The 24,076-nt window shown below is 51.5% G+C and overlaps 1 protein-coding gene across 2 annotated transcripts in view; it reads left to right on the top strand.

Moving 5' to 3' along the window:
• CACNA1B (calcium voltage-gated channel subunit alpha1 B) overlaps positions 1-24,076 on the top strand; it is a 217,778-nt gene that overhangs the window by 38,057 nt on the left and 155,645 nt on the right. For both annotated transcript variants that reach the window (XM_018056199.1, XM_018056200.1), the window contains exons 4-6: positions 7,191-7,282; positions 8,641-8,793; positions 10,908-11,098. In XM_018056199.1, the coding sequence (XP_017911688.1) occupies positions 7,191-7,282; positions 8,641-8,793; positions 10,908-11,098 (436 nt within the window). The remainder of the gene's footprint in view (positions 1-7,190; positions 7,283-8,640; positions 8,794-10,907; positions 11,099-24,076) is intronic.

Below are 24,076 nucleotides of genomic sequence, written 5' to 3'. Positions count from 1 at the left end.
GGGACCGTTAAGGACGCAGGTGGCAAGGACCTGAGGGGGGCCTCCAAGGGGAAGAGATGTGCCTGGGTGACAACAGGGAAAGGGCCTCTGTCCTGCTGCAAGGAAGAATGCTATTCCGATGTGCTAAAGGGGCTGGAAAGTGCCCCTTTCCGTAGCTGAGCCTCCCAGTGAGGATGGAGCTGGCCGGGCCCTTGACCTCAGCCTCATGAGGCCCACGGCAGAGCATTTAGCCACATGGGCCTGACTTTTGGCTCACAGAACTGTGAGCTGATAAAGGGGTGCTGTTCCAAGTCACCAGTTTTGGGATAAGGTTTTACAGAACAGAAAACTAATATAATCGCTCATGGTTCATTCAGATTTAGCTACTCCAGTTACTTTCGGTAATTTGCTTTTCAGGGAGATACACCCATTTCATCCAAGTTTTAGCATCTATTGGCATAGAATCGTTAGTAATGTTCTCTTGTGGCTCTAGAACCTCCTCTTGTCTGTAGTTGTGTTCCCGGTGTGTATACGCACTCACATGCACGTGCAAGCGTGTACGCGTGCACACATGCAGACACGATGTGCATTTGCTTATGTGTGTCTCTGTGTATGTACACATGTTCATGCTCTCTTTTCCTTGATTATTCTTGCTGGAAGCCTGCTCATTTTATCAAACTTTCAAGGACTCAGCTTTCTATTATTTCTCTAGTTTTTATTTTCACCATGTCTGTTCTTTCCATTTTTATACTTTTTCTAAATTTACTCTGCTATTCTTTTCTAAGACTCTTGAGACATAGCAATACTTGGTTTGTTAATTTTAATCTTTGAAAAATACAGTCAGTTAAGCTTATCAGTTCTCCCTAAGGCATCACTTTGCTCGAGCCCTGCATGCTTGCTAAGTAGTGCTTTGTTGTCGGTGAGTCTGCGTATTTGGTAATGTCTACTGTTACTTCTTTCATTAATGAGCTATTTAGCTGTACATTTTGAAGCTTTCTGTAATGCAAGTTTTCTTTTAAAATGAGTTTTTATAGTAGTATTCTTTTTTGTTGTTCAGTCACTCAACAACAAGTTTGTGTCTGACTCTTTGGGACCCCATGGACTGCAGCACGCCAGCCTTCCCCGTCCTTCACCATCTCCTGGAGCTTGCTCAAACTCACGCCATTGAGTCGGTCTTTCCATCCAACCATCCCATCCTCTGTCGTCCCCTTCTCCTCCTGCCTTCAATCTTCCCCAGCATCAGGGGCTTTTCTAATGAGTCAGCTTTTCGTATCATGTGGCCGAAGTATTGGAGCTTTAGCGTCAACGTCGGCTCTTCCAGTATTTGAATATTCAGGGTTGATCTCCTTTAGGATGGACTGGTTGGATCTCCTTGCAGTCCACGGGACTCTCAAGAGTCTTCTCCACACCACAGTTCAAAGGCACCAGTTCCTCAGTGCTCAGCCTTCTTTATGGTCCCACTCCTTACATCCATACATGACTACTGGAAGAACCATAGCTTTGACAAGATGGACCTTTGTTGGCAAAGGAATGTTTCTGCTTTTTAATATGCTGGCTAGGTTTGTCATAGCTTTTCTAAGGAGCAAGTGTCTTTTAATTCCATGGCTGCAGTCATTGTCTGCAGTGATTTTGGAGCCCCCCAAAATAAAATCTGTCACTGTTGCCATTGCTTCCCCACGTGTTTGCCTTGAAGTGATGGGACCAGATGCCATGATCTTAGTTTTTTGAATGTTGAGTTTTAAGCTAGCTTTTTCACTCGCCTCTTTCACCTTCATCAAGAAGCTTTTTAGTTCCTCTGTACTTTCTGCCACAAGGGTGGTGTCTGCATATCTGAGGTTATTGAAATTTCTCTCAGCAATCTTGATTCCAGCTTGTGCTTTATCCAGCCTGGCATTTCTCATGATGTAATCTGCATATAAGTTAAATAAGCAGGGTGACAATATACAGCCTTGATGTACTCCTTTCCCAATTTTGAACCATTCTGTTATTCCATGTCCTGTTCTAACTGTTGCTTCTTGATCTGCATACAGGTTTCTTAGGCGGCAGGTAAGGTGGTCTGGTATTCCTGTCTCTCTCTTTTTTAAAAAATATAAATTCATTTATTTTAATTGGAGGCTAATTACTTTACAATATTGTATTGGTTTTGCTGTACATCAACATGAATCCGCCACAGGTATACATGTGTTCCCCATCCTGAGCCCCCCTCCCTCCTCCCTCCCCGTACCATCCCTCTGGGTTGACTCAGTGTACCAGCCCCAAGCGTCCAGTATCCTGCATTGAACCTGGACTGGCAACTCGTTTCATATATGATATTATACATGTTTCAATGCCATTCCCCCAAATCATCCCACCCTCACCCTCTCAGGACATGGAAGCCACCTAGATGTCCATTAGCAGATGAATGGGTAAGAAAGCTGTGGTACATATACACAATGGAGTATTACTCAGCCATTAAAAAGAATACATTTGAATCAGTTCTGATGAGGTGGATGAAACTGGAGCCTATTATACAGAATATTCCTGTCTCTTTAAGAATATTTCAGTTTGTTGTGATCCACAAGGCTTTAGTATAGTCAGTGAAGCAGAAGTAGATGTTTTTCTGGAATTCTCTTGTTTTCTCTGTGATCCATCAGATGTTGGCAATTTGATCTCTGGTTCTTCTGCCTTTTCTTAATCCAGCTTGGACATCTGGGAGTTCTTGGTTTGTATGCTGTTGAAGCCTACCTTGGAGAATGTTGAGCATTACTTTGCTAGCATGTGAAATGAGTGCAATTGTGTGGTAGTCTGAACATTCTTAGGCATTGCCTTTCTTTGGGATTGGAATGAAAACTGACCTTTCCCAGTCCTGTGGCCATTGCTGAGTTTTCCAAATTTGCTGGCATACTGAGTGCAGCACTTTCACACCATCGTCTTTTAGGATTTGAAATAGCTCAGCTGGAATCCCATCATCTCCACTAGCTTTGTTCGTAGTGATGCTTCCTAAGGCCCACTTGACTTCACACTCCAGAGTGTCTGGCTCTAGGGGAGTGATCACACCCTCGTGGTTATCTGGGTCGTGAAGATCTTTTGTACAGTTCTGTGTATTCTCGCCACTCTTCTTAACCTGTTCTGCTTCTGTTAGGCCCATACCGTTTCTGTCCTTTGTTGTGCCCATCTTTGCATGAAATATTCCCGTGGTATCGCTAACTCTCTTGAAGAGACCTCCCGTCTTTTCCGCTCGAGTGTTTCCTCTATTTCTTCGTATTGTTCCTTTGCATTTGTTGTGTTATTATTTAATTGCATTAGTTTAATTGCAGTAATAAAAGTCACTAACTTTTTGAAATTTGCTGAGGCTTCTTTTGTGATGTAGAATACTTTCAAAGCTATTCCTGTGTACTCTAAAAATATATATGTTCTATTTTTTAGGAACTCATTTTCATAGAAAACTAGATAGATTGTAGTTGATGGACAGGTAGGTAGACAGACAAAGAAGTACATGGAGGGTACAGGAGTCAGAGCGATAGAGTGATCAAGATGCGGATTCTGCTGTAACCGTGCACAGCATTGCTGCATTTGGTGTTGAGTCCTTCAGGTTCTGTTGGGAGCTTTGCAAGAATCTTCCACCAAGTTGGAGGAGTTTTCATTGTTTCTTTCTTTGTTTTGATTTTATGATGTTAGATGCATGAAAATTAATGATGACCACATTCCTTGATATAATTTTGCTTTCATTATTATGTATTATATCTCTCTTTAGTCTTAATATTGTTAATATTGTTTTTAAATTATATTTTTTCTTTAGTATTATATATCAGCTTTGTTTCCTGTACCATTTACCTAGTATATACTTTCTAAAATCTGCTTATTTTCAACATTTCTGTGTTGTTTTCCGGTATGTCTTTTGTAAGTAGCATATGTTTGGACTTTCAAAAGCCCCAATCTAATAATCTATGATTTAGTAAGAAATTAAAATTCATTTATATATCTTATGATATATTTGGACTTAATTCTAATGCCTTATGTTTTCTTTTATATTCCTTCTTAGCCTTTTTTGAGGAGTCTTTGTCTGATTTCTGTAATTTGAGTAAATGTTCTCTATTATCTGTTTCCTACACACCTTCCCCCTACACCCCCGCTGGTTCTGAAATAGACTGTAATTCTATCCATTTACTAGGTATCCTTAAATTTTATTTTTAATTGATTATTACAATTATTTTTGATGTGGACCATTTTTTAGTCTTCATTGAATTTGTTACAGCATGGCCTCTGCTTTATGTTTTGGTTTTTTGGCCACAAAGATCTTAACTCCCTGACCAGGGGTCAAACCTGCACCCTCTGCCTTGGAAGCTGAAGTCTTAACCACTGGACTACCAGGAAAGTCCCTCAACATTTTAACGACAGATTCATAGCCATACGTTAGTCTGCACCTCCCAGGTGGCTCAGTGGTGGAGTCCGCCTGCCAGGAAGGAGACATGGGTTCAGCCCCCAGGCTGGGAAGATCCCCTGGAGGAGGAAATGGCAAACCACTCCAGTACTCTTGCCTGGGAAATCCCATGGACAGAGGAACCTGGTGGGCTACAGTTCATAGGGTTGCAAAGAGTGGGACACGACTGAGTGGCTGAGCACGCCCACACACATTTGTTTACCACAGTTACAGCCCAACTGCCTTGCAACCTGTGCTTATAAATAAAACTTTATTGGAACACCGTCTTGTCCATTCATTTACACGCTGTCTCTCATGCTACATGGCAGAGCTGAGTAGTTGCAACAGAGATCTTATGACTCACGAAGTCTAAATGTTTACTGCTGGCCCTTTTCAGAAAACGTTTGCCATCCTCTGGCCTAATGCAGTGAAGAGGGACCTAACCTCTATGACGTGATCTGATGCAGCTGTAAGCGGAACAGCCCCTTCTGTAAATAGTTCTGTCATCGCCCAGGTTGTTAGTTTTGTGTGTAGAAAATAGTGAAAAATTGGACATCATAATTTTAAAAATCAATGAGTAATTAATTACTTAAAAAGTCTTTTCTGTGCCTACCGCTGTCCTTGTATACGGTGCTCTCCCTCTGGGCTCAGGTCCTGTGTTGTTTTACTGAGGCTCCGGGTGGAGACTCACTGCATCTGTGGAAATGTGTTTGCTTTGCCATCGCGCCTCTCTCGCGGTCTAGCTGGTTATAAGGCTCTCAGCTGTCGGTTGTTTTCCTGCTGCTTTTTGAAGGTGTTACTTAATCGTCTTCTAGCATATTCTCCCCCCCCTCTTTTTTTTTCCTGAGGTGGCATTTTCTCTCCTTATAACCTTCATTTTTCTTCCCTAGGTGCTTCATCTTTCTGTCTGGAGCCTTTGATACTTTCTTTTTATGCTTGATGTCTGTAGTTAGTCACACCATTTCTGGTTGGATGAATTTATTTATCTGATTGTACCCCTAATACGCTTTAAATCTGAGAAAGCAAGTCTTTAATTCTGGAAATTTCTCACCTGTTATCTCTTCAAATGTTGCCTCTTCACCACATTCCCTCTGTTCTCTTTTTCTGGAACCCACGTGTGCTGGGTGTTAGGCACATGGTCTAACCTCCGTATAATTTCATTTCTTCCATTTTTTTCTTTCTCTTTCTGTGGTTTGTGAGTGATTCCTTAGTACTGTTTCCTAAACCATTAATACTCTCCAACTATGTCTCCAGCTTAGAGTATGATTATTATTCGTTTTATTTAAATAAATATTTATTTTTCCCAAAAGTTCCAGCTCTTATCTTCCAGTGGTTGGATATCCCTCTTGGTATTGGGTTTTCTCATGTGCTATGGAATTCTGGTTTGAATAGATTTTCTTGTTGCCCTTCTTTCCCCGCCCACCACTTCATCTTATTTTACCCCAGCCGCGTCTCAAATGTTATTCCTTACTGCTGCGTCTCTAGAGTTGGGGGCAGAGGGGCAGGCAACAATGCTTTTTCACTGAGAGTCCAAGACTTTTTAAAGGTAGAGTCAACAGGATGGTTAGTGAGTTGGGTGTGGAGTGTGAGAGAGCGAGGAGTCAGGTAGGAAGCCTTGGTTCTGGCTTATGTGACAGTTGACTAGTGCCGTTCACAGAGAGGAGGGGACACTGTGGGAGAAGCAAGGCTGGGAGAGAGAACAAACAGTTCTCTAGTTGCCATCATGAAACAACCCTGAGCTTAAAAATAATACAGGCTTTAATATTCACATTAAAGTTTTAAAAAACATTCTTTCGTTTTATCAATGTGTGATATGCTTTTTTTGCTATCCAAGTGGAAATGTTGAAAAAAGCAAATGGATGGACATATGACCCCAGAGTTCCAGATTGGAGTTCCAGATATAAATTAGGGAGTAGTAAGCTTTCGGTGGCATTCAAACCTATTGGGTGAATTCTGAATGGTGAGCCCTGACGTGTTCAAGTTTCAGTCCGGTAGAGGGGGCAGAGCTGACAAAGGGACTCCCAGGGAGTCAAGAAGGAAATGAGAGAGCTGGCCAATGGGCGAGAGAAGAAACCATTCATAGGAGACTTAACTATTGATATTGGCAAGAAAGCTTGACAAAACATTTCAGTGGAATGGTGGGAGTGAGAATGTAGTTGGACAAAGCTGAAGAGAGGCCGAAGAGTTAACAGTGGAGACCGAGGACTGACACTTTGAATGAGTTTTGGAGTGAAGGGAGCAGAGAAGTTTGCTGGGGTAGGAGGCAGACACGGACTTTTCTGTTTCAAGATGGGAGACATGGGGGCACGCTTGTATGCTAATGGGGCTTTCTGAGCCCTCGGTCGCCTTCTCCACCCTTCACTCCTGTGCTCTCCTGTGGTAGCGCGGGGAGAGGGCCCTGAGGCATCTGTTCAGAAGCCCCTCAAGCTCACTCTTCGGCTCCCAGGATCACCATCGCCCATGAGGCGCTTGGAGTGCAGCTGGGGCTGCCTGGGGACACGGTTCAGGCTAGGACTCGTTTCAAGGACAGACTCAAGGCCGGGCCAGGGACCAGAGACCACGTGTTCTCTCAGGGGTGATGCCCGGAAGGATGGTCGTGCTGGTAAAATCCATCACTGGCATTACTGGCGAGGATGTCTGAATGCAGTTCCTGGCCTCCCCTGCCTGGTCCTCTGGTGCTTGGACAGCGGGGGACACAGGCGTGAAGATGTCACCACTCTTGGAAGACAGGACGTGGGTGGTGGGAGGGGCGTGCCCTCTTCTCAGCGCCACGCAGAAGCCCTTACTTCCCGCTTGTCTCTGTTCCTGCCAGGATCCTCGCCACAGCTGGCACTGACTTTGACCTGCGAACGCTGCGGGCTGTGCGTGTGCTGAGGCCCCTGAAGCTGGTGTCTGGGATTCCAAGTGAGTCTGGCAAAAGCAATCAGGCCCAGCCTACCTGGACACTGACCTTGTCCCCTACCCCCGCCACAGCCACAGCGAGGTCCTGACCTCCGGACCCTCTGGTGACTCTGAGCTTGCCACCCTTAGCCCCAGGGAACCAGGCTTGAAGAAGGCAGAAAGAGCCCTTCTCCATTCTCTCCCATTTCCTTGAAAGACTGGAGGGTGACCTGGCTCCCTACATGGAAGCTTTGCTCCTCTCACACCCTTCACTGTATTTTCAGCTCTTTGCTTCTTTTCCTGGGGTTAAAGGGCAGATGAGAGATGAGCCAAGGTGATGGGGCAGGGAACACATTCAGAGGCTGCAGAGGGCATCTCTCCTGGCTCAGGCTAGGCGGGGCTGTCAAGACCTGAGACCCGGGTAGGACGCGTGTTCCAGGACTGGGCGGCTTAAGAGGCCGTGTGAGGGCAGAGGGTGGCCAGGTTGTCTTGAGAGTGGTGAGCGCCTGGGCCCATGTTCCTCCAGGCCAGTGGGAGTTTGGATTTCCTTCAGGGCCCGGGTGGCAGGCCCAGAACTGTGTCACCTGAGCCCACTGCAAGGAAGCCTGCTGGTCAGCTCCCTGTACTGCCCCAAGACCCTGCCAGGAAGAAGTTCAGGCCTGTACCCAGGAGCGAGTTCAAGGCTGGCAGTGGGGATGGTTCCCCTGGCCTGGACATACTCATGCCCTACAGTCAGTGGTAAAACCCTCCTTGGGAGTAGTCCCCCTGTTTTCCTTTCCCTCAGGAGTGGGTCTGTCAGGAACCCTTATTTTTCATTCCCAGCATCCCCTCCACTTAGTTCCCATGATCCCCTGCTCTTCCCTTCCAGCATCCCCTGTTCTTCATTCCCAGAATCCCCTGCTCTGAGTTCCCAGGATGCCCTGCTCTCCCTCCCAGGATGCCCTGCTTTCAGCTCCCAGGAGTTCCTCCTCTTGCCTGTCAGGACGCTCCACTTTTGCTCCACCCTGAGCCCCCCACAGACTCAGAGTTCTCGTCAGTACTTCCTGCTGATAACCCCACACACCGTCCCTCCCTCTGACTGGGACTCTGCTCAGTCCACTTCCCCATAAGACCCCTGTGCTTTGTCCCCCACCTCTAGGACGCTCAGCTCCACCCCGTGGAGGCACTCACTGTTCCGTCCTGCTTCCCCACCACTCCCTGTCTGTCCCCCGCTTGGAGGGCCCAGCTCTGTCCTTTGGCCTCGTGAACGCTCATTGCTCCACGCTTGGCCCAGGACTCTCAGCCCTGCCCAGCCAGGCTCTGGCTGTTCTGTCCACGCCGCAGCCCTCTTCCTGCTCTGCCCACTGTGCTCCTGACCTGCCTGCTTCCGCTGCTCTGCCCAGGTTTGCAGGTGGTGCTCAAGTCCATCATGAAGGCCATGGTCCCGCTCCTGCAGATCGGGCTGCTGCTCTTTTTCGCCATCCTCATGTTCGCCATCATTGGCCTCGAGTTCTACATGGGCAAATTCCACAAGGCTTGTTTCCCCAACAGCACAGGTGAGGCCGTGGAGTGCCTGTTGGACCCAGAGGAGGGCCACAGACTCATTCGTCCTGGAGAGACTCACTGTTCTGGGCCCTGAGGGGGCCTTCTAGGTGCTAGACAGAGGAACTGGACACAGGCGGGAATCTGATAAACGCAAACACACGAAGTAATGACAGAAGTGACCGTAGTAACTTCTAGGAGGGAAACAAGAAAGGCATCTGAAATAGAATGATTTGGGGCCTGTTTCACAGAGAGTAGCCTGGGGAGGCCTCTCTGTCAGGGTGATAGTTGGACAGCGGCCTGAGTGCGGTGAGAGGGAGCCCGTTCAGCAGCCTGCCAGAAGCTCTGGCTACAAGGCCTAGTAAGTGTGAAAGGCCAGAGTGAGAAGCAGTGAGTGCAGGGGCATCATGTGCCTTCAGGCCACGGTAGGGCTCTGAATCTTATTCCTAGAGAAGTGGGAGGACAGCGGGGCCTTGAGTGGGCGCTGGTACCCTCTGACTGTTCGGGCTGCTCTGGGGAGGCAGATCACACAGGGGAGAGGCCGAGAGTCGAGTCTCAGCCCAGGAGAGGTGGGGGGAGGCTGGGGCCGGGCTGTTGGCAGTTGGCGTTGTCTTAGCCACTAAGTTGTGTCTGACTCCTTGTGACCCCAAGAACTGTAGCCCGCCAGGCTTCTCTGTCCATGGGATTTCCCAGGCAAGAATACTGGAGCGGGTTGCCGTCTCCTTCTTTCGGGGATCTTTCCAGGCCGGGGATTGGACCCACGTCTCCCACACTGGCAGGCACATTTGTGCTCGCAGACACCAGGCGGCCGGCGTGGCTCTTAGCTGTCCTGCTCTGGGTATGCTTTGCAGTGTGGCCTGCTGGGCCATCTGGGTTTTCCGGGCAGTTGTGTGTGGAGTAAGAGAAAGCGAAGAGTTGAGGGTGACACGAAGGTTTGTGTCTTGAGCTACAAACACATTAAAGGAGGAAACCTGTGTGATCCTCTCAATAGAGGCAGGAAGAGTTTTTATTAAAGTTTAAATCATTCATAATTTTAAAAACCCTCTTAGTCAAACTGGAAATAAGGGGAATTTTCTTAAACTCCCTAAAAACTCCCTTCAGACATCACACTTTGTCATCAGTCGTGAGAGCTCTCCCTTTGGAGTGGGAAGTGAGATAAAGGCACACACGGCCACTTCTGATCCATGTAGGCTTGGTCGTGGCCAGTGATGTGAGGCAAGAAAAAGAACAAAAACTCCAAGAGGAATATGAAAGGAGGAAATAAAACTCATTATTCGCAGAGAATACAATTGTCTGCAAATAGACACACAAGGACTTCCTGGCGTTCTTTATGAGCATATGTTAAGATAATCGGAAGGAAAGGGATAAATGTGTGTGATCAATTTTGCCTTCTAAATCTGGGAATATTTGCTTCCCATCCTAGCTATTCCTAAAAATTTCCCCTATCCTGGTAGGAGAGTTTTTCCATGTGTTGTTATGCATTTTTTAAGAATTGATTTTTCTTTAGGTTTTGGGAGGGAGGGATTAGCATGAGCTGCTTGCCTCCTTATTCCAGAGGTTAGCCCTGGTTTTCTGTGATTTCTTGGACATCTCTTGTGTGGCTCCTGGCTGCCAGCAAGAGCGCATCCCCTTTGCTGGGGCCAGTGCCAGGAGACCTGGGCCCTGAGGCCCAGCCGTGCCCTGGGCCTGTGTTGGTCAACCTGCCTGAGGAGCACCGGGGAGGCAGGGCTCCGTCCAGCTTGGTTCTGGCTCCAGAGTGACGAGACCTACATGCTGGGGAAGTCTGGGTGGAGGTTTGGCTGTGGGACAGTTGGGGTGGTGGCGATAGGACGAGTAGGAGGTTAGGAGTTGGCTGTTGTTGATTTTAAGGTGAACCTGTTCTCAGCACATCTACACAGTGACGGGCAGTGTCTGTGGGGAAGGAGAGGGTGACCAGCTATTCCTGAGAGGGTGGGGCTGAGGGTGGGGCTGAGGATGGAGGCAGGGCAGGCGCAGGGGCGGCAGGAGGCAGTCTCCCTTGGTGCCTGACCCCGTTCTCCCGTGACGAGGTCTCTGGGCCCCGCAGTCCCAGCAGGGGTGGCGAGCTCGGTGCTCCTCAGCACAGCCCTGCCTGCTCCTCTCCTCGCAGACGCAGATCCGGTGGGTGACTTTCCGTGCGGCAGGGAGGCCCCGGCGCGGCTGTGCGAGGGCGACACCGAGTGCCGGGAGTACTGGGCGGGCCCCAACTTCGGCATCACCAACTTCGACAACATCCTGTTCGCTATCCTGACGGTGTTCCAGTGCATCACCATGGAGGGCTGGACCGACATCCTCTACAACGTGAGTCCAGTCTTGGTCCAGGAGCTCCTGGGCCCCTCTGGGGCGAGGCTTCTGTCCAGCCCCTGGCTCCCTTCTCCCCCCAGGGTGGAACACAGGCTCCTTCGGGCAGCTCCCCTGCAGGGCCACGGGCCTGGGCTCTGGAGTCTCCAGGCAACTTCTGTTTTGAAAGTGAAGGTGAGGGCTGGGTGGTGAAGGTTAGAAAAAACAATTCCAGAGAAGATGGACCTGCCACTGCTGGTGACGGGGGCCCTGCATGCAGGCGTGGGAGTGCGGCTCGGAGAAGCTAGTTAGCTTGCTCTGGGCTTGAGGCAGCAGGCTGCTGCCCCGTGAGCAGGAGGAGGAGGGCTGAGGTGCAGGGAGGGTGCACTGATTGTGCCAGGGTCCTGGGGGAGGGAAGTGGGGTGTGGCGGGTCCTGAGGGTGGGAAGTGGGGTCTGGGGGATCCTGGGATGGGAACCAGGGTCCTGGGGGAGAGAAGTGGGGTCTGGGGGATCCTGGGGGTGGGAAGTGGGGTCTGGGGGATCCTGGGATGGGAACCAGGGTCCTGGGGGAGAGAAGTGGGGTGTGGGGGGTCCTGAGGGTGGGAAGTGGGGTCTGGGGGGTCCTGGGGTGGGAACCAGGGTCCTGGGGGTGGGAAGTGGGGTCTGGGGGATCCTGGGGTGGGAACCAGGGTCCTGGGGGAGAGAAGTGGGGTGTGGGGGTCCTGAGGGTGGGAAGTGGGGTCTGGGGGATCCTGGGACGGGAACCAGGGTCCTGGGGTGGGAAGTGGGGTCTGGGGGGTCCTGGGGTGGGAAGTGGGGTATGGGGGATCCTGGGACGGGAACCAGGGTCCTGGGGTGGGAAGTGGGGTCTGGGGGGTCCTGGGGTGGGAACCAGGGTCCTGGGGGAGAGAAGTGGGGTCTGGGGATCCTGGGGTGGGAACCAGGGTCCTGGGGGAGAGAAGTGGGGTCTGGGGGGTCCTGAGGGTGGGAAGTGGGGTCTGGGGGTCCTGGGGTGGGAACCAGGGTCCTGGGGGAGAGAAGTGGGGTGTGGGGGATCCTGAGGGTGGGAAGTGGGGTCTGGGGGATCCTGGGATGGGAACCAGGGTCCTGGGGGAGAGAAGTGGGGTGTGGGGGGTCCTGAGGGTGGGAAGTGGGGTCTGGGGGTGGGAAGTGGGGTGTGGGGGATCCTGGGGTGGGAACCAGGGTCCTGGGGGAGGGAAGTGGGGTCTGGGGGAGGGGAAGTGGGGTCTGGGGGATCCTGGGATGGGAACCAGGGTCCTGGGGGAGAGAAGTGGGGTGTGGGGGTCCTGAGGGTGGGAAGTGGGGTCTGGGGGGTCCTGGGGTGGGAACCAGGGTCCTGGGGTGGGAAGTGGGGTCTGGGGGATCCTGGGTGGGAACCAGGGTCCTGGGGGAGAGAAGTGGGGTGTGGGGGGTCCTGAGGGTGGGAAGTGGGGTCTGGGGGATCCTGGGGTGGGAACCAGGGTCCTGGGGGAGAGAAGTGGGGTGTGGCAGCTCCTGAGGGTGGGAAGTGGGGTCTGGGGGGTCCTGGGGTGGGAACCAGGGTCCTGGGGGAGAGAAGTGGGGTGTGGCGGGTCCTGAGGGTGGGAAGTGGGGTCTGGGGGGTCCTGGGATGGGAACCAGGGTCCTGGAGGAGAGAAGTGGGGTCTGGGGGATGCTGGGGTTGGGAAGTGGGGTCTGGGGATCCTGGGGGTGGGAACCAGGGTCCTGGGGGAGAGAAGTGGGGTGTGGGGGATCCTGAGGGTGGGAAGTGGGGTCTGGGGGATCCTGGGATGGGAACCAGGGTCCTGGAGGAGAGAAGTGGGGTGTGGGGGATCCTGAGGGTGGGAAGTGGGGTCTGGGGGATCCTGGGATGGGAACCAGGGTCCTGGGGGAGAGAAGTGGGGTGTGGGGGGTCCTGAGGGTGGGAAGTGGGGTCTGGGGGTGGGAAGTGGGGTGTGGGGGATCCTGGGGTGGGAACCAGGGTCCTGGGGGAGGGAAGTGGGGTCTGGGGGAGGGGAAGTGGGGTCTGGGGGATCCTGGGATGGGAACCAGGGTCCTGGGGGAGAGAAGTGGGGTGTGGGGGGTCCTGAGGGTGGGAAGTGGGGTCTGGGGGGTCCTGGGGTGGGAACCAGGGTCCTGGGGGTGGGAAGTGGGGTCTGGGGGATCCTGGGGTGGGAACCAGGGTCCTGGGGGAGAGAAGTGGGGTGTGGGGGGTCCTGAGGGTGGGAAGTGGGGTCTGGGGGATCCTGGGGTGGGAACCAGGGTCCTGGGGGAGAGAAGTGGGGTGTGGCAGCTCCTGAGGGTGGGAAGTGGGGTCTGGGGGGTCCTGGGGTGGGAACCAGGGTCCTGGGGGAGAGAAGTGGGGTGTGGCGGGTCCTGAGGGTGGGAAGTGGGGTCTGGGGGGTCCTGGGATGGGAACCAGGGTCCTGGAGGAGAGAAGTGGGGTCTGGGGGATGCTGGGGTTGGGAAGTGGGGTCTGGGGATCCTGGGGTGGGAACCAGGGTCCTGGGGGAGAGAAGTGGGGTGTGGGGGATCCTGAGGGTGGGAAGTGGGGTCTGGGGGATCCTGGGATGGGAACCAGGGTCCTGGAGGAGAGAAGTGGGGTCTGGGGGATGCTGGGGTTGGGAAGTGGGGTCTGGGGATCCTGGGGGTGGGAACCAGGGTCCTGGGGGTGGGAAGTGGGGTCTGGGGGATCGCGGGGTGGGAACCAGGGTCCTGGGGTTGGGAAGTGGGGTCTGGGGGATCCTGGGGGTGGGAACCAGGGTCCTGGGGGTGGGAAGTGGGGTCTGGGGGATCGCGGGGGTGGGAACCAGGGTCCTGGGGTTGGGAAGTGGGGTCTGGGGGATCCTGGGACGGGAACCAGGGTCCTGGGGGTGGGAACTGTGTTGTACACCTTTGCTTGCTCCCCTCTGAGTCTCCCTCCTGCCCTCCTGCTCGCCCTCCCCGTCTTCCCTGTCGTTAGAACTCTTGTCCATCCCAGCAGTGTAAGGTGGTCTGGGGGTGGGTGCTTGTGGACAGAAGCTGGGTATAACGCCCTCTGGGGCTTCCTGATGACCTGTCTCATGCCTGCCTCCCCTCCACCTGAGGCTCTTCTTGGGGACTCCTGGATAGCTCTCAGTGTCTTTTTTTGTGTGATGACCCCCCACCCCCACAGAGCTACCCTCTAGAGTCTTGTGATTGTGGGCATGAGAACAGTTAAGTTAGAAGAAATGGAGGAAGACAGTGTATTTGACAGGAATTTTGGAAGGTCTGGCTGGTGGATTGCTGTGTTTTGGTAGCTAGAGGGTATGTTGTGCCTGGCAGCTGCGGAGGGGACTTTGTGGAGTGTGAGGTACTTCACTTTGAACCTGTCACTTGTGCACTGGGGATGGGGCTTGGGCCGCCAGCCTCTGGAGTAGCCACGTGCTTCTGGCATGAACAAGGATGGGAGGGGCAGGCTGGAATCCTCTGCTCTGAGACTCGTCTTAGAGTTCATGGAGACTTGGTGGAGACTTGTCCAGTCTCAGGGCTGGACATCTGGCAGTGCTTGGTAAGTGCCAGCTGGGCAGGAAGGTGGCAGAGGGTGAGTTATGGAAGAGCTGGCCCGAGGTCCACTGAGCCAGAGCCCTCCTTGGAGACGGAGTCGTGTCTGATGCCAGGCTTGGTTTGATCAAGGGAGAAACAGACAAGGGCAGTGATGAGGAGCTTGGCCGTGCTCTCCCCGCAGCCAATCCGGGAACAATTTCCACAAAGACAAACCCTAAAAATAGCTGGAGATGGCCACATCCCTGCCAGCCCCACTGAGCGGGGCACCGTGTGAGCCATGGGACCTGGCCACTGCCCAGGTGACTCAGCCTGGTGGGCCTGTGCCCCCAGAGGCGGGGTGGGTGGGAGGCGCTGGTTGGGAAGGGCCCCAGAGGCTCCCCTGACACGGACTTCCAGGGGGCACACTGGGTGCAGACGCTGCGGGCACGGTGGCCGCGGGAGGCTTCCGACAAGGAATGCCAGCCAGTAACAGCAAGTTCTGCGGAGGGAGCAGGAGGGTGAGGGGCAGGGGTGGCAGGTCGGGGGCGCTGGGAAAGCAAGGTCTGTGGGGTCTGGGAGCCAGACACGCAGAGCCTGCGGGCAGGGCACCGGCACGCCGTGCAGGGTGTGGGCCACGGGCCTGGTGCCCGGAGCCGGTGGCTGGGAACGCGGAGTCTGCCCCACACGGAGGGGTGACGGGGCCAGGAGCTGGAGGGCAGACAGGCTTTGTTCTCTTCTGTCCGCACCAGGGGTTGAACCCAGGTCCTCGCAGTGGAAGCGCAGAGTCCTGACCCCTGCGCCCCACGAACGTCCGCGGACAGGACGTCTGAAGAGCGCTCTCTGGCGGCAGAGGCTGCCTCTCCCCGCAGCCCAGGGCCGGGCGCCCGCGTTGCCTCACACAAGCTCCGCGGTGGAGGCTTCCGCGGCGGCGCCTCAGGCCTGCGGCCCGGGCCCGGGCGGGAGGCGCCTGCGCCGCCTGGGGCGAGCAGGCCGCCGGCCGGGAGGCACGGGGCCTCGGAGACGGGCTGCCGAGGCGCCGGCGGGGCGGCAGGCGGGCCCCCGGCTCGAGGAGAAATGGCCGTCTGGGTTCTGAGGAGTGTGGCCAGAGGGTCCTGAAAGAGCCCGCCAAGCGTCCTGTGAGGGATGAGTCAGCTGCGGGTTCCTGGCAGGCCGGAGAGGGGGGTTATCTGGGGACAGTGGGCCCCGTGCGAGGAGGACCGTCCCCCCGTCCACTCCGCCGCGTCAGTAGCGCTGGGCAAGGGGCCCTGGGAGGAGGGACAGTGCGGGGCGCGGTGGGCAGGGAGGGCCGCGCTGTCCTTTCCCTCTGGAGCAGCCAGCTGTGCAGGCCCGCGGAGGAGGCACGACGGTCTCGGCGGGAAGCAGGGCGGCTGGGCGGGGCGCTCGGTTGCTGAGCGCAGCCTGTGTTTTCTGCTTGCGTTGATTGTCGCGGGACCTACCCGCGTTCTCACCCTCCGCTGTGACTGTGTGCAGAGGGACCTAGGAGGTAGATGCTGTGGGTTTAGGGTGAGGTGCGTGTGGTCTTGCATCTGTGCATCGCACTGGCTCTGTGGGGATCTGAGGCAGGGGCCTTGGATGTGTAGGGGAAAAGCTCCATTCTGAAGTTAGTGCAGAATGAACTTGCTCACTGGCTCCATGTGATGTTTAATGTGAAAGAAAGAGGGATCAAAGATGCTGTGACTTGAGCTGTTAGGAAACGTGGTGCCTTTTCCTGAGAAGGGGAGAAAGGTGATTGTGGAATTTTGTTTTAGCAGAACGTTGCGGTGGACACTGAGAACTCTGCTTTGTCCCTAGGAAGCTGAACACACTGTTTCATCCAAGTGGAGGTGCTGAGTATGCAGTTGAGTGTATGAGAAGGGAGTCTGGGGGGACAGCAGGCCTGAGGGTGCATGTGTGAAGTCACGGGTGATGTTTCAAATTACAAGACAGGATGAGATCGCCCAGTGTGAATGTGGGGAGCTAGACGCAAGATGGCTAGACATGGAGCTGTGTGAGCCTCTGGCTGTCGGGAGACTTCCAACATCCAGAAGCCAAGTAGGAGAGGAGGAGCCAGCGAAGAGCGCGAGGTGGGCCTGAGGGGCGCCGGAGCCCCGCAGCGTGGCGTGTCCTGGAAGCCAAGCACCGTGTTTCCAGAGTGATTCCTGACCAGCTGTCGCCGAGAAGTCCCAGGAGACGAGCAGTTAGTGGGAATAGAGCCTCGGAATGCACAGGTTACAGGGGCCAAGATTGAAGGTGAGGACGGCAGGGCAGTGAGGCACCTGCAGGGACACGTGGGAGCTGGCTCTTTTTTTAAAGGAAACTTTTTGTTTGTGGTAAGGTAGGTTCACATGCAGTTGTAAGAATTAATACGGAGAGAGCCCATGTATGCTTTGCCTGCTTCCGCCAACAGCCTGCAGAACCAGGACGGTGACCCGGCTGCAGGGGAGTCAGAACGGCCCGTTGGCAGGGCATCCCGCTGCCCTCTGATGGCCACGCCCGCCTCTCTCTCACCCTCACCCCTGGTCAGCGCTTGCCTTTTGCCGCATCGATAATTCTGCTTTTTCAAGAACGTTATGTAGATGAAACCAGACCCTGTGTATTGGCTATTGGGTATTGGCTATTTTCCCCTCAGCATAATTCTCTGGAGACACATCTGGATTATTGCATGTCAGCGGTTTCTTCATTTTTCTTTTTTTTTTTTTTTGCTGAGTGATCCCCAAGCTGTGAGTGGACTACAGTGTTTAATACTCACCTGTTAAAGAACATGTGTGTTGTCTCTGCTTGGGGTTATCATGAATAAAGTTGCTCTACATGTTTCTGGGCAGATTAAAAAAAAATCTATTTATTTTTGGCTGTGCTGGGTCTTGGTTGGGGTCTGCTCTCTCGTTGCGGTACGTAGGTTTCTTGTTGCGGCAGCTTCTCCTGCTGTGGAGTGGGCTCCAGGGTGTGCAGCCTCAGGAGCTGTGGCGAGTGGGCTTGGCGGTTGCAGCTCCTGGGCTCTAGAGTGCAGGCTCAGTAGTTACTTGGAACCTTCCTGCAGCTCCTGGGCTCTAGAGCGCAGGCTCAGTAGTTACTTGGAACCTTCCTGCAGCTCCTGGGCTCTAGAGTGCAGGCTCAGTAGTTACTTGGAACCTTCCTGCAGCTCCTGGGCTCTAGAGTGCAGGCTCAGTAGTTACTTGGAACCTTCCTGCAGCTCCTGGGCTCTAGAGCGCAGGCTCGATAGCTACTTGGAACCTTCCTGGATCAGAGATTGAGCTCGTGTCTCATGCATTGGCAGGCAGATTCTTTACCATTGAGCCGCCAGGGAAGGAAGTCCTGTGGGCAGGCTTTTGTGCAAATGAAAGTTTTCATTTCTCTGGGTTAAATGCTCAAGAGTACAATTTCTGGGTTGTATGTTTAATTTTTTTAGGAAACTAATGCCTTTCAAAGACCTGCATTCTTTTGAATCCACCAGCAATGTATGACTGACCTAGTTTTTCTATCTCCTTCCTGATGTTCGGTGTTTTAACTTCGGCCACTCTGGCTGTGCAGACGTGTCGTCATGGGTTTCCCAGTGGCCGATAAGCTGAGCCTCTCTTCGTGCTGATTTGCCGTTTGGGCGTCTTCTCCAGGGAAATGTCTCTCCCTGTCTTTGGCTCATGGCCTGGACTGCTCTTTCGCTCTACAGTTTCGGTATATATTCTGGATGTGAATTGTCAGATGCACGGTTTGCAAAAATGTTCTCTGAGTCAGTAGCTTGGCTGTTCATACTCCTCACCTGACATGTCAGGAACATACATATTTAATTTGGATAAAGTCTTGTTTAGCAATTTTTCCTTTTGTGGACTGCGTTTTTGGCATAAACTCTAATAACTCTTTGCCTAGTCCTAAATAAAATATTTTCTCCTATATTTTTTCGAACATTTTTATTATTTTACATGTCAGTCTGTGATCCTTCTTGTGTTACTCTTTGTATACAGTGTGAAGTTTAGGTTGAAGTGTGCCCCCCCGCTCCCTCCCTCCCTCCTTCCCTTTTTCTCTCTTTCGCTCTCCCTTCTTCCTCCCTTTCCCCGGGTTTTGGACACCCAGTTGCTCCAGCAACACTTGTTGACATGCCGTATTTCCTCCACTGAATTGAGTCTGCACCTTTGCAGACAGCCCACTGGGCATGCGTGCGTGGGTCCATCTCCGTTCCAGCGAGCTCCGTGTCTGCCCCTCTGCCAGCGCCGCACAGCCCTCAGTGTTGCAGCTGTGCTGTAAACTTTTAAGCCAGGTAGACTCCTCCCGTTTCATTCAGTTTGGGAGGACTGGCATCTCTACCGTATTGGGTCTTTCAGTCCGTGACACGGAGCACCTCTGCCTTTGTTTAGATGGTCTTTGATTTCTTCAATCAGAACTTTATAGTTTTCAGCATACGAGTCCTGTATATGTTTGTTAGATTGTAAATGGTATTGTATTTTAAATCTTGGTGTCCGCGTATATTTTCATTGCTAGTATCCCAGGTGGCGAGGGGTAAAGAGTCCGCCTGCCAGAGCGGGAGCCACGAGAGTGGAGGGTTTGATCTCTGGGTCGGGAAGGTCCCCCGAGGAGGAAATGGCAACCCGCTCAGTCTTCTTGCCTGGAAATCTCCATGGACAGATGAGCCACAGGGTCGCAAAGAGTCAGACACGCCTGAGTGACTGAGCACAGAAGCATATAAAGAAATACAACTGATTTCTGTGAGTCGATCCTATATTCCTGACCTTTCTGAACTCACTTATTAGTTCTAGGAGATTTTTTGGCGATTCCTTGGGATTTCCTATATAGATAGACGTGTCATTTCTAAATAGGAATAGCTTCTTTTTTTCTGGCCTGTATGCCTTTATGTTTCAGTTTTGTAAAGTATTGAATTTGTTACACTATTGCTTCCATTTCATGTTTTTTTGTTTTGGCCATGAGACGTGGGGTCTAGTTCTCTAAGCAGAGATAAAACCTGCCCCCCACGTTGGAAGGCGAAGCCCTAACCACTGGGCCACCAGGAGAGTCCCGTGTATGCCTCTTCTTTTCTGGCTCTGGCTTGATTTCAGTGGCCGAAACGGCCACCATCACAGTAATTAGCTTGGCGTAGTGAGCGCAGACGTACTTTCCGTGCCCCTGAGCTCAGGGGGAAGGCACTCAGTTTTCCCTGCGAAGGTGTGATGTTCAGTCAGTGATTTGCAGATGCTCTTTATCAAGCCGAGTCAGTCCTTGGATTCCTATTTTTCTGAGAGTTTTATCATGAATGGGTGTTGAGCTTTGTAAAATGCTTTTTCTGCTTTGCTATGATTGTGTGATTTTTCCTTTCGCCTGTTAATGGGGGATTACACTGACTGACTTTTGAACATTGAACCAACATTGCATTCCTGGAATAAACCCGTATGCGCATAGTGTGCCATCGTTCTATACACTGCCTAGCTCTATTTGCTGACATTTTCTCAAGGTAGACTGTGTATGTATATATAGTTGATTACAGTGTTGTGCCATCTCTGATATACAGCAAAGTGACTCAATTGTATAAATATACAGTCTTCTTTATGCTCCTTTCCGTTGCAGGTCATCACAGCGTACTGAATATGGTTCCCTGCACTATCCCGTAGGACCTCGTTGCTTATCCATTCTAAGCCTTATCGTTCTCACCTGCCAACCCCCGCTTCCCAGCATGCCCCTCTCCCTCCCCCTCCTGCTCACAACCGCACGTCTCTGTGTCTGTGCACCTGCTTCTGCTTTGTTGCTGTTCGGTTGCTGAGTTGTGTCTGTCTCTTTGCGATCCCATGAACTGAAGCACATCAGGCTTCCTTTTCCTTCACTGTCTCCCTGAGTTTGCTCAAACTCACGTCCATCTAGTCAGTGATGCCATCCCGCCATCTTACCCGCTGCCGCCCCTTTCTCCTCTTGCCCTCAGTCTTCCCTGGCGTCAGGCTCTTTTCTAATGAGTTGGCTCTTTGCATCAGATGGCCAAAGTACTGGAGCTTCAGCAGCAGTCCTTCGCATGAATGTTCTGGGCTGGTCTCCTTTAGGGTGGACTGGTTGGATCTCCTTGCTGTCCAAGGACTCTCAAGAGTCTTCTCCAATACCATAATTCAGAAGCACCAATTCTTTCACATCCGTATGTGATTGCTGGAAAAACCACAGCCTTGACTTTGTGGGCTTTTGTTGGCAAGTGATGCCTCTGACTTTTTAATACACTGTCTAGGTTTGTCATAACTTTTCTTCCAAAGAGCAAACGTCTTTCAATTCGTGACTGCAGTCACCGTCCACAGTGGTTCTGAAGCCTAAGAAGATGGTGTGGCGCTGTTTCCACTTTATCTCCATCCGTTTGCCAGGACGTGATGGAGCTGGACGCCATAATCTTCATTTTTTTGAGTGTTGAATTTTAAGGCAGCTTTTTCACTCTCCTCTTTCACTTTCATCAAGAGGTTCTTTAGTTTGTCTTCACTTTCTGCCTTAAGGGTGGTGCCATCTGCATGTCTGAGGTTGTTGATAATTCTCTTGGCAATTTTAATTCGGGCTTGTGAGTCATCCAGCCGGCATTTCTCATGATGTACTCTGCATATAAGTTAAATAAGCAGGGTGACAATATACAGCTTCGACGTACTCCTTTCCCAATTTGGAACCAGTCCGTTGTTCCAAGTCCAGTTCTAGCTGTTGCTTTTTGTCCTGCATACAGGTTTCCTAGGAGGCAGGTCAGGTGGTTTGGTATTCCCATCTCTTTAAGAATACTCTGCAGTTTGTTGTGATCCACACAGTCAAAGGCTTTAGTATAGTCAGTGAAGCAGAAGTAGAGTCTTTTTTTTGGCATTCCCATGATTTTTCTATGATCCAGTGGATGTTGGCAATTTGATCTCTGGTTCTTCTGCCTTTTCTATAATCCAGCTGCTACCTCTGGGAGTTCTTGGTTCACGAACTGCTGAAACCTCAGTCAGTTCAGTTCAGTCACTCAGTCATGTCAGACTCTTTGCGACCCCATGAACTGCAGCATGCCAGGCCTCCCCGTCCATCACCATCTCCCGGAGTTCACTCAGACTCACGTCCATGGAGTCGGTGATGCCGTCCAATCATCTCATCGTCTGTTGTCCCCTTCTCCTCCTGCCTGCAGTCTTTCCCAGCATCAGGGTCTTTTCAAATGAGTCAGTTCTTCGCATGAGGTGACCAAAGTATTGGAGTTTCAGCTTTAGCATCAGTCCTTCCAGTGAATGTTCAGGACTGATTTCCTTTAGGATGGACTGGTTGGATCTCTTTGTAGTCTAAGGGACTCTCAAGAGTCTTCTCCAACACCACAGTCCAAAAGCGTCAGTTCTTTGGTGCTCAGCTTTCTTTATGGTCCAACTCTCACATCCATACATGACTACTGGAAAAACCACAGCTTTGACTAGATGGACCTTTGTTGGCAAAAAACAAAACAAAACAAACACAACACCTTTGTTGGCTGAAGCCTGGCTTGGAGAATTTTGAGCATAATCTAGCATGTGAAAAGAGTGCAATTGTATGGTAGTTTGAGCATTCTTTGGCATTGCCCTTCTTTGGGATTGGAATGAAAACTGACCTTTTCCAGTCCTGTGGCCTCTGCTGAGTTTTCCAAATTTGCTGGCATATTGAGTGCAGCACTTTCACAGCATCATCTTTTAGGATTTGAAGTAGCTCAGCTGCATCCAGCTGAACTACTTTTTGAAGATTTTCACCAACTGAAAACGAAACCCTGTATCTATTAGTAGTCACTTCCCATTCCTCCATTCCCCTAGCCTCTGGCAAAGACTAATATATTCTGTCTCCTTATATTAGTCTATTCCAGACATTTCATCCAAATGGACTCCTACAAGATGTGGGAGTTTGTGTTTTTAGGGCCCCTCCATGTTATGCAAGTATCAGGATTTCATTGCTTTATTATCAAAGGTGGTTCCGTTGTGTGGGTGCCCCCACTTCTGTCTGTATTCCATCAGGTGGACATGTTTGGGCTGTCTCCACTGGTTTACATCAGGAATGCTGCTGCTGTGGACATTTGTGCACGAACCTTGTGTGGACTATGTTCTCGTTTCTCTTAGATGTGCACCTGGGGGTGGAATTTCTGGGTCACACGGTAACTCTGTGTTTAACCTTTTGAAGAACTGCCAAATTGGTTTCCAAAGTGGTTGCAACATTTTACACCCCACCAGGAGTGTACCAATGTTCCAAACTGTCTACATCCTCACCAGCCCTTGGGCTTCCCAGGTGGCACTAGTAGTGAAGGACCCGCCTGTTAGTGCAGGAGGTGAGCGTTCGATCCCTGGGTTGGGAAGATCCCTTGGAGCAGGAAATGACACCCCACTCCAGTGTCCTTGCCTGGAAAGTCCCAGGGGCAGAGGAGCCTGGTGGGCTGTAGTTCACGGAGCTGCAAAGAGTCAGACGTGACAGAGTGACTGAGCATACCCATACACGTCACCAACACTTGTCTGTCTTTTTAATTTTAATCATCCTAGTAAAATTCATTTTTAAATTTAACCAGCCAACCATGAAGTGAAGTGGTTTCATTTTAGCTTTGATTTGTATTTTCCATGGGAAATAGATGGGGAAACAGTGGAAACATTGTCAGACTGTATTTTTTGGGGCTCCAAAATCACTGCAGATGGTGACTGCAGCCATGAAATTAAAAGACGCTTACTCCTTGGAAGAAAAGTTATGACCAACCTAGATAGCATATTCAAAAGCAGAGACATTACTTTGCCGACTAAGGTCCGTCTAGTCAAGGCTATGGTTTTTCTTGTGGTCATGTATGGACGTGAGAGTTGGACTGTGAAGAAGGGTGAGTGCCAAAGAATTGATGCTTCTGAACTGTGGTGTTGGAGAAGAGTCTTGAGAGTCCCTTGGACTGCAAGGAGATCCAACCAGTCCATCCTAAAGGAGATCAGTCCTGGGTGTTCATTGGAAGGAATGATGCTAAAGCTGAAGCTCCAGTACTTTGGCCACCTCATGCGAAGAGTTGACTCATTGGAAAAGACTCTGATGCTGGGAGGGATTGAGGGCAGGAGGAGAAGGGGACGGCAGAGGATGAGATGGCTGGATGGCCTCACTGACTCGATGGACGTGAGTCTGAGTGAACTCCGGGAGTTGGTGATGGACAGGGAGGCCTGGTGTGCTGGTGTTCATGGGGTCGCAGAGAGTCGGACACGACTGAGCGACTGGACTGGACTGGACTGAACTGAGTGACTCATGATGCTGAGCGTCTCTTACATGACTATCTACCATTTTCTGTCTTCTTTAGATGAATATGTATTCAGATCCTTTGCCCAGTTAAAGATTAGGTTATTTGTCATTTTATTATTGACCTGTAAGCTTTCTTTATACATTATGAACACTGGACCCTTACCAGATATTTCAGATGATTTGAGAATATTTTCTCACACTTCGTGAGGTATCTTGTCACTATTCTGATGGTGTTATTTGAAGTAAAAAAGATTTTTGTTTTGATGAAGTCCAATTTTCTGGTTTTTCTTTCCACTTTTGGTGTCATATCTAAGAATCCTTTA

Source organism: Capra hircus, chromosome 11 (assembly GCF_001704415.2).
Source record: "Capra hircus breed San Clemente chromosome 11, ASM170441v1, whole genome shotgun sequence".
Classification (NCBI taxonomy): Eukaryota; Metazoa; Chordata; class Mammalia; order Artiodactyla; family Bovidae; genus Capra; species Capra hircus.
This window is presented reverse-complemented; position numbering and strand designations above follow the sequence as displayed.